At 45.1% G+C, this 10,318-nt stretch overlaps 1 protein-coding gene across 6 annotated transcripts in view; it reads right to left on the reverse strand.

Annotated features, from left to right (window-relative positions):
- Positions 1–10,318, reverse strand: part of Mapkapk5 (MAPK activated protein kinase 5) — a 29,091-nt gene that overhangs the window by 2,712 nt on the left and 16,061 nt on the right. For 5 of the 6 annotated variants that reach the window (XM_050158989.1, XM_050158983.1, XM_050158987.1 and 2 more), the window contains 5 exons: positions 6,308–6,388; positions 4,544–4,731; positions 1,731–1,851; positions 713–843; positions 387–508 (listed from right to left, as the gene is read on the reverse strand). In XM_050158989.1, the coding sequence (XP_050014946.1) occupies positions 387–508; positions 713–843; positions 1,731–1,851; positions 4,544–4,731; positions 6,308–6,388 (643 nt within the window). The remainder of the gene's footprint in view (positions 1–386; positions 509–712; positions 844–1,730; positions 1,852–4,543; positions 4,732–6,307; positions 6,389–10,318) is intronic. The other variant, XM_050158985.1, reaches the window with a different exon arrangement.

Genomic DNA, 10,318 nt, shown 5'->3' on the forward strand with positions numbered 1-10,318 from the left:
GTGAGCCCATGCAGTGTCCTTATCCTCACAGATACAGTGCTGCAGTATAAAGGCTCTGGAAATGGCGTTGATGGCCTTTAATCTAGACCTAGTCCACATTTCCATCCTTTACTCTCTACTTTGTGCCTTCCTTGTGAAGCTCAGACAACACAAATCACATGCCACACCTGGCATTAGCAGACAGACTAAACAAGAAGTTCACTGAAGACCAAAGACACAAACTTACCATGTGTCTGCAGTTAGCACTGTTTATACCTCCTAGTAGATGTAGACTCATTTATATAATGTACTTAATGTAAGACACAAACAGACCACCACAAATTATTCGCTCCTCTTGTCTCAGGCACACAGACACACACATGCAGAACATTAGTAAGTGGCATGACCTTTACCAGCCTGGGGGAGGATACACTGGGCAATGACATCTCGAAGCTTTTCCAAGGCAACATTTGAATCCTCAGCTCCATTCTCATGGTCGTGTATATAAATACCATCCTTTGGCTTGGTGCTTTACAAGTGTGGGGAAAGATAATAGTAAGGTAAGACCTCAGAACCCAGCTCAAGATACCAGAACGTTCAAAAAAAAAGGAACTAATAGAGTATGTCCAACTTCTGAGGCACTTATACTGTCTTCCCTCTGCAGAAAGAGAGCAGACCCCTGGCACTCAACCATGCCTATCATAAAGAAGATCAAAGAAATAAGCTCACTTACCCAAGTAACTTCCTCTTTCTCAGGATGGGGTTGTTCACGGAGTGTAGGGGTTTGAGGCTAACTTTGAGGTCCTGGATCCTCATGTTGGCCAGCTGCTCAGCATGAGCCTGCTGGATTCCTGCAACCACTGCCTGCATGTAAATGCTATCATCAGTTACCCTGACCTTCTGGATTTAAAATATATATATATATTCTTTTTGGCTGTGTTGCCCAAGTTCATCTTGAACTCTCAAATTCGTGTGATTTACCAACTTAAGCTCCCGAGTGTGTGCCAGGAGTGCTGTGCTGCTGTGCCTAGCTTTGTTCGCTTGTTTCCACATTTGTTACTTAACAACTTAAAAGCCAATTCAAGACAAAGAAGATCCATACAATTTTTTTTTTAATCAGGCAGAGGATTCTCCCTCCCCTGGATCAGCAGGGACCAGCAGACCACACATAGGCCACCTACCAGCTAGCCTTCTTCAGTAAGAAGTACTAAAGGTGCTAGAGAGATGGCTCAGCAGTTAGAAACGCACTGTTCTTACAGAGGACTCAAGTTCAGTTCCCCTGCACTCACAGCAGGTGGCTCACAACAACCTATGGCTCCAGATCAAGATCTGATGCTCTCTTCTGGCCTCCAGAGGCACCTGGATGCACATGGTGGCACACGCAGATTTTAATGTTCCTCAAGATAGAAGGCAGCCAGTAAGTGTGAGGCTCTTTGCCTTCATCCTAGGCAGCACACACCCTCAGAGATGCCAACTTCTGAATTCCCACAGCATGCAAGATCTGTTTCTAAAATACTCACATTTCATTTGCTTGCCTTTCCAACGACCTGACATAAACATCTTGGGGGAAAGGACCTTTTATGTCCTGTGCCATCAAACCCACACAGCAAGTGCAAAGGATAGTCCTTGGGGCCTGTTCTATTTTCAGGAAATAGGAGAAAACAAGCTTTCCTGTTTCCCTTTAAGTCCTATATTCAGTAGCCCTTTCTCACACTGTCTTTTCAGGCAACAAAATAAGTCTCACTCAGAACCTTATCCATCATCAGCTGAGCAGAGGGCAGGACATTATCCAGGGCCTCTGTGGAGTTGAGCCAGGGATGGTCCAGCACTCCCTCAATGGTGAGTCTTTCCTCCGGTTTGACCTTTAGGAGCCTGTAGAGAAAACATACCAACACACAACATGCATAGATATCCTCAAAAGAAACAAAGGAAGTTCTTGGGCTGGATTCCAAATAACCTTGTCTTCTTTTGACTGTCTATCAACTGCTGCAGGCCTGGGACATCTAGCAGCAAGGCAGAAGGTACAGAGTACTAGAAGTCCCATGTACTCTCCTGGGCAACAGATTGAAAGGAACACCAGAAGTTTTATTCAAAAATACTTCAAAACCAGGTGTGGTGGCGCACGCCTTTAATCCCAGCACTAGGGAGGCAGAGGCGGTGGATCTCTGTGAGTTCAAGGCCACCCAGGACAGTCTCCAAAGCCACACAGAGGAACCCTGTCTCCAAAAATCAAACAGACAAATAAACAACAAAAAAAAAAAACCCTTCAGATAGTCCACCTCACAAGACTCAGTAGATAAACCAACAAGCCTATACATCCTGCTGTATTTAATCCCCACTCTGAGGTCTCCAGGACTGTAAATTAGCTGAGGGCCTTGCAGTTTTGAACCAGGCTGTTATCTAAGATAAAAGGAGATCCCATCAAGGTAGACATTGGACCTGGACCTTTCTTTTTTTCCTTTTTTTTTTTAAAGATTTATTTATTTATTTATTATGTATACAACATTCTGCCTCTATGTATGCCCGCACGCCAGAGGAGGGCACCAATCTCATTACAGATGGTTGTCAGCCACCATGTGGTTGCTGGGAATCGAACTCAGGACCTCTGGAAGACCAGCCAGAGCTCTTAACCACTGAGCCATCTCTTCAGCCCCCGGACCTGGACCTTTCTTATTCACAGATAGTCAACAACTCCAACAGACCATCACACAGCACCTTCTCCTGCGTTAGGTCATACTTCATGGCCCCCCACTCATCCAGGCTAAGACAACACAACACCTAGCTTACCCCAGCACAGCCTTGGGCTCTCTGCAGCATGATCACCTCTTCTAACTACATAGCCCTCATTCTCATGTCTGAGTCAGGACAAGCTTACATCCCTTGTCAAAAATATGGATGAAGGCCTGAAAAATGACACTAAAGACTGACCTCTGACCTGTACATACACCTACACACACAAGAGGCAGAGAGCCATCATGAAGACCAAGGTTTACTACAAAGCTGAGCATACAGCAGGAAAGCAGCATATAGACAGGTGAGAAGTCAAACCCTGCCTTCAACATCATACAAAGTCCTTTATACAGTTTAGGAACTAGTCCCTCTTTGCAGCAGACTCCCTAAACCACTACATGGTCTACATAGGCCAGGTTGGCACTGAATTCATGATTCTCCTGTCTCAGTCTTCCAAGTGTTGGTCTTACATGCAGGCATCAGCATGCCTGGCACAAGCTCACTTTTGGAAGAGACTGTTGTCAGTAGGACAATCCTCAAGCATGTCCCCTTTCATGCTTCCCTTTCTCTTAACCCATGAGAAACCGATCAGGTGGGCAGAGCTGCATTTTCCACACGGGTAGCAAGAAGAGTACTCGAAAGTTCAGCTCTGCTACCCACAGTCTGCACTGGCTCCTTCTCATGCACTGTCACTAGCCCTATTCTTTTTTTCTTTTTGGTTTTCCAAGAGGGCGTTTATGTTGCTCTGGTTATCTTGGAATTCAATTGGTAGACCAGTCTGGCCTTGAACTCACAGAAATCCTCTTGTCTCTGCCTCCTGAGTGCTGGGAATAAAAGGCTTGAGCCACCAACCACTGCCCACCTAATTCTTTCCAATATTCATTTTTATGTTATATTTGAGTGTCTGCCTGCATGTTATCTGTACGCAAGTGTCATGTGTGCAGTGCTGAGTAGGCCAGAGAGAGCACTAAGCCCCATGGAACTGAAGTTCCAGGCAGTTAGGAGCCACCATGTTGGTACTAAGAAACTATCTCTACAACAACAGTCAGTGCTCTTAACCACCAAGCCATCACTCCAGCCCCTGATATCCCTAATTCTTATGAATCCTCAGTTTAATACTTTCAGAGCAACCACCTGGCAGAATAGGCTGGGAGTGGCCCTAAGCCTAACACCACACACTTCAACAGTGTAAAGAAATGAAACGCCAAAGGTCAGTGTCACCTGGGATCCCAGTTAAAGTCCTAGCATCACATCCATCCCTGATGGCTGGCTTATATACAAGAAAGACACAACAGGGCATGGAGGTGCACACTTGTAATCCCAACACTCAAGAAACTAAGGCAGGAGGGTTGCCACAGATCTCAGGCTCAGGCCTGCCTCAACTACAAAGTGAGTTCTAGGCCAGCGAGAGCTAGAATAAGATCCTATTTCAAAACAAAACAAGACCAAAAAAAAAAAAAAAAAAGCAAACAAAACATGACAAACAGAAGATAAGGTGGGGTAAGGTAGAAGGGCACAGCAGGAGCTGACCACTTAGGGTCCTGAATTTAACACAGCAACCCTGTTCACAATCTTGAGACCAAAAAAAAAGGGACAGGGGAGGGGGGTGGTTTTTCAAGTCAGGGCCTCACTCTGTAGACCAGGCTGGCCTCAAACTCACAGAGATCCTCCTACCTCTGCCTCCCAACTGCTGGAATTAAAGGTGTGTGCCACCACCATCCGACTATAAGGAGAACTCTTAACAGAAGATGCCTACACGATGACAAAGGACTTCTCTTTGCCCTGCATCCCCCCAGGGCTCCCTAACCACCCTTTCAGCAGCCCAGGGACTCACTTCCTCACAACATCTTTGGCCATCTCTGAGATCTGGCTCCACTCTTCTTCTGGAAACTCAAAACTTCCCGTCATGATCTTTCTCCGCATATCCTTTGGGATAGTCCGACTGTGGTGTTTGGAATAAAAAGGAGGATATCCACATAGCATCACATAGATGATCACCCCTAGGGACCACAAGTCACAGCTCTGAAAGCAAAATAGAAAGGAATCACTCCAATCAGAGAAGAGCCTCCAACTACAGTCCAGGTGTGTGCAGACCCACACATACAAGCTAATATAACCAAGGACAGTGGCAGCTGAGGACATTTTAGAGACTAAGAGTCTCTTGCTGTCTCTGAGAGCCACCAACATTGCATATATCACATGCACATGAGACAGCCTAGAGCAGAGAAGCAGAGAGCTAAGCCAGCTCACACTGGACCATGTACTGTGTTCAATCCAGATGGAGCAGGAGAAAGCTGACTGCAGCAGCTAAGGCACATGCGGCATAAGCCATTTTGAAAAGGCCAAAGCAGTGTAACAAAATTTGGAGGCCTAAAAGCATTTGCTGTTAGTCACACATGACAACTGTGTTCTACTCTATTCTCATAAGAAATTTCTATTTGAATTGAAAAAAAAAATACTATGCAAATGAGAGACTATGGTAAGCAATGAGAGAGCAGAGAAAGTTCTCCAGCCAAATAAAAAGCCCAAATGAGAAGTTTCTCTCCTAACACTCAGTAGTCAGGTGTGAGACCTGAAGGCATGTTTCACATTTCCTTGAATTCCTCACTACTTACTCTTCAGAGATATGGAGGCTGTAACAATGCTAGGAGCCAAATTTATTTCTAAAATGACTCTGGAAAGCCTCTTGGTGGAAGACTGTACAGGCAGTCAGTTTGGGGCCTCTGTCAGCACTCTGCACGGGCTCGGGTGGATTTGGGCCTGCAGTCACCTGTCCTGTCCTGCAGTCACACACCATGCAAGCTCCATCACGCAACATGTACAGGAGGTCAAGGGATCTGCCAGTGAGCATTCAGCATCAACGCTTTGCTGAACTCTGTGTATGATGCATGCTTGTGTGCAACTGTAGGAGGATGCACACGCCTATGCCTTATGCATGTGAAACCAGAGGCTACCCAGGGTCCTGCTCCATCATGTCTGGCATTATTCCCTTGAGAAGGGTATCTCACGGAACCTGTCATTTTCTGGCTAGGCTAGTGGACTGCAAACTCAGTCCCGAAAGCTCCTGTTCAGTGTGCAGCTCAGTGGCCTATATGAAGCCACAAAGCTGGAGTGTGTGGATCCACAGCAGTGACCCTAGACGCCCCTGTCACCCGGAGCTAGTTTCAAGTGCCCAAAAAGCACACTTTTAAAAATCTACTCGGCAACCCATTCAAGAAGCGCTGGTATGTGGCTGTAGTTAAAGACAGCGCCAAGGAATAGTGCCATACTTCTTGCTCTGCATAGAAGACCCTGTTCAAATTAGGCAACTGCTTTAATCAAGATGTTATTTTATGAAACACCAAGGAATAGTGCCATACATAAATGACCAGAGTGCTCTTAAAGTTTCAGTTTTTCAAAAATGGCCTTTCCTCCTAAAATGAAAGTTAACCTCACTGTCGTCAGTGTCTGTACGGGGCTACAGCTTCTGGCTCCTGCTGCACACACTAAACAAGTGAGAGCCTTACTTCATGACCTCATCAGATCAGCTGCCGCTGCATCACAACACCTCACAGAGTCACGAAGTCCACAGCGGGAAGGAGACCACCTGCTCCCTTACCTTGTTATAAGTGTAGGGCGTTGGCGAGGTAGGTATGATGCCAGACTTCTCCTTCTGGTGCCTCCTCTGTGCTTCCAGTACCTGTCAAAGGCAAACCAATGAATGAGACAGCTTGTTGGAATCACACCACCAGTGTCCCACAGCTCAGAACCAACAAGAAGGCTACAAATGAACTGACAATCAACAATCAAAGTAATATCAGGCTGGGTGGTGGTGGCACATGCCTTTATTCCCAGCACTTGGCAGGCAGAAGTAGGTGGATCTCTGTAAGTTCAAGAGCAGTCAGGGCTACACAAAGAAACCATGTCTCTGTCTCAAAAAACAAACAGCTGGGCGGTGGTGGCGCACGCCTTTAATCCCAGCACTCCGGAGGCAGAGGCAGGCGGATCTCTGTGAGTTCGAGGCCAGCCTGGGCTTCAAGAGCTAGTTCCAGAACAGGCTCCAAAGCTACAGAGAACCCCTGTCTCAAAAATCCAAACCAACCAACAAACAAAAACTTCAAAAAGCATCACTATAACTTTCAGCCAGGCATGTTGGCACATGCTTTAATCCCAAGGACATCCTCGTCTACATAGTGAGTTTCAGGACACAGTGATACCCTGTCTCAAAACCAAAACACTTCCAAGCTTCTTTCTCACAGCTAGTAATTTACCTGTAAATTAAAGGTGTGTCCAGTTGCCAGGCAGTGGTGGCACACACCTTTAATCTCAGCACTCGGGAGGCAGAGGCAGGCAGATCTCTGTGACTTCCAGGCCAGTCTGGTCTACAGAGCAAATTCCAGGCCAGTCAGGGATACACAGAGAACCAAAAAACCAAAAATAAGAAATAAATAAATTAGTAAGTAATTAAAGTAAATTAATTAAACTTAAAAAATAAAATGCTATTTATAACAGCATAAAAGTACTAAATGCGAAGAAAAAGTCTACAAGGGACTGGAGAGATGGCTCAGAGGTTAAGAGCATTGCCTCTCTTCCTAGAGGTCCTGAGTTCAATTCCCAGCAACCACATGGTGGCTCACAACCATCGGTAATGGGGTCTGGTGCCCTCTTCTGGCCAGCAGGCATACACAAAGAAAGAACATTATTTACATAATAAATAATTTTTTTTTCGAGACAGGGTTTCTCCGTAGTTTTTTTTTTTTTTTTTTTTTTTTTTTGGTTCCTGTCCTGGAACTAGCTCTTGTAGACCAGACTAGCCTCAACTCACAGAGATCCACCTGTCTCTGCCTCCCAAGTGCTAGGATTAAAGGCGTGCGCCACCACCGCCCGGCTTAAATAAATATTTTTTTAAAAAAAGAATAAGTCTACAAAAGTATGTTTAAAAAAACCTGAAAACCTGAACAATGAAAACTATACAAGTAATAGCAAACAAAAATATCATTCAAAAGAAATGGAAGCTAGGCATCACAGAAAATGTCTATAATTCCCAGTGGCTAGAGAAGGCAGATGGAATTTGAGATCAGGCATGTTCAGAGGGGTATGGTCCAGAATGAAGGATTACAAGGTTGAGGCACCCTTGAGATATACAAATATACAAATATATATGTGTATATATTTATACAAATTATATACAAAATATATATTTGTGTGTAGCTGTGTGTGTGTACATATGAGGCTTTCTCAGAAGCAAAAAAAAAAAAAAAAAATAGTAATCACCAGTGTTGTTTAGAGGTCAGTGATGGCAGACCATATGACAGCTCTCCAACAATCAGTCAGATCTCAGGCTTTTATGGAGGAAATCAAGAGGTCCCGAAGACCACAGGACAATTCAAGGTCAGAGAACTTAACATCAACCCACTAAGGCACCTGACACTCAGCCAAAGTTGAGAGCTGTTCTAAAGAACAGTGAGCAACACAATGGAGCACTGGCATGAAGACAGAATGATAAAGCACTAGAACTCAGCCTGTACGTAAACTCACACACACGTGTTCAACTCCAAAACAACAGAGAAGACTTCAGAACAAGTGTTCTGGACCAAGTGTAAATTCAAATGCTAAGAGCTGAGCTGGCATCTATAGTTAATATATATGTAAAAATTTACTCAAATGGGTTATATAAAATAGGTATAAAACCTAAACCCACATACAATCCTTGCAATGACTTGTTTTATTTTGTTTTGTTTTTCGAGACAGGGTTTCTCTGTAGCCTTTGAGCCTGTCCTAGAACTAACTCTGTAGACTAGGCTGGCCCGGAATTCACAGATATCTGGCTGCCTCTGCCTCCCAAGTGCTGGGATTAAAAGCGTGCACCACCAACACCTGGAGTAATGCCTTTTTTTTTTTTTTGAAGATGGGCACACAGGAAACAGGCAGCAGAATCAGGAGGAAGATGAGTTCAAGGTCAGTCAGCCACGTAGGCAGTTTCAGGACAGCCCAGGGTACATGAATCATGTCACAAAACACAAACAGTGTATATGTAGGTGTATGTGTGTGTCCGTCCATGTGTGCAGGTGCAGGTGTGTGCATAGGTGGAGAAGTCAACTGTGGGTGTTTTCATTGTTTTCCACCTTATTTGATGAACAAAGCTCTCTCAAAGAAGGGGAGCTCAGTGAAGAACAAGCTCAGAACCCTCCTGTCTGCCTCCCCCAGTACAGGAACTGCAAGTGTGTGCTATAATGCCTGGTTGGTATGGACCCAGCTTTTACATGAGCACTAGAGATCACACTCAGGTCCTTCTTCTATCCCAGGAAACACTTCATGAGCATCACCTCATCCCTAAATGTTTTTAGCTTGGCATTATAGTGCATGCCTGTAATCCCAGTATACCAGAAAGAGAGGCAGGAGGATCAAGAGTTCGAGGTCACCCTGTGCCACATAGTAAGACCCTTGTCTTAAAAAAGCAGCAGCGCTTGGGCAGTAGTGGCACACGCCTTTAATCCCAGCACTCGGGAGGCAAAGGCAGATGGATCTCTATGAGTTTGAGTTCAGCCTGGTCTATAGAGTGAGTTCCAAGACAGCCAAGGCTACACAGAGAAACCTATCTCCAAAAACCAAAAAAAAAAAAAAAAAAAAATCAAAAGGAAGAAAGGAGCAAGAGAGAAAGAAAGAAGGCAGCAACAGTCATGGTGATGTCTGTCTTTAATTCCAGCACCTGGGAGAGAGAAACGGGCAGATTTCTCTGGGATTGAGGCTAGCCTGGTCTACATAGCAAGTTCTAGGCCAGCCAGGGCTACATAATGAGACCCTGTGTCAAGCAAACAAAATCCCAAAACAACCAACAACTACAAAGGGGGTGGGGGAAAGGAGGAGGAGAGGGAGGGAGAGGGGGAGAGAGAGAGAACAAGGTAGAGGAAGAACAACTACACAATGCATCACAACCCTTTCCTATATGTGGTTCTTCCCTTCATCAGCACAAAGCTGAGGCTGCATGAGATCTACATCCACTTCAACCAGTCAGTGTTCACTGGGCAGCCAGGGTGTCAGGGATTTCACCCAGCTCCATCATGTGGAGCTGAAGAAGGCATACCTTGGCCTGCCCCTTCTAATCCACGAATGTTCAGAGGTAAGGCCCAAGCTCTGGACCCAGTACACTTTTGGCCAAGAGAAGAATATGTCTCTGAGTGCTGATGAGGTAGCCAGGCCCTGGAGAATGCGCTAAGTGGCAAAGCCTGAAGTGTCTCTGAGGACTGTGAGCAAGAGCACCAGAATCTGGGCTCTACTAAACTGAATACAATGTGGTCTTCTGTCCCTTATAAAGATTATGCTGTATAAAAACAAAAACAAAAACAAAAAATCAAAACACAAGCAAGCTAGTCTAAGCATACACTACGATGCACAGCAGACTGAATATACTGAATGCAATTTCGGGTTAACAGCACCACAGATGCATGATGGGATCAGTAAGGCACAGCCCATTGTGTGTATGAATGAACATATAATTACATGTTTGTGTCAGTATAGGTTTGTGCATGCTACAACACACATGTGTGGAGGTCAGAGGATGACCTCACATGGAGATAGGTCCTTTCTTTCCACCATGTTTGAGACAAAGTTTCTTGCTTCTCCACTGCGT

This window comes from Alexandromys fortis, unplaced genomic scaffold (genome assembly GCF_014885135.2).
Source record: "Alexandromys fortis isolate MF-2015 unplaced genomic scaffold, M_Fortis_MF-2015_v1.1 scaffold_90, whole genome shotgun sequence".
Classification (NCBI taxonomy): Eukaryota; Metazoa; Chordata; class Mammalia; order Rodentia; family Cricetidae; genus Alexandromys; species Alexandromys fortis.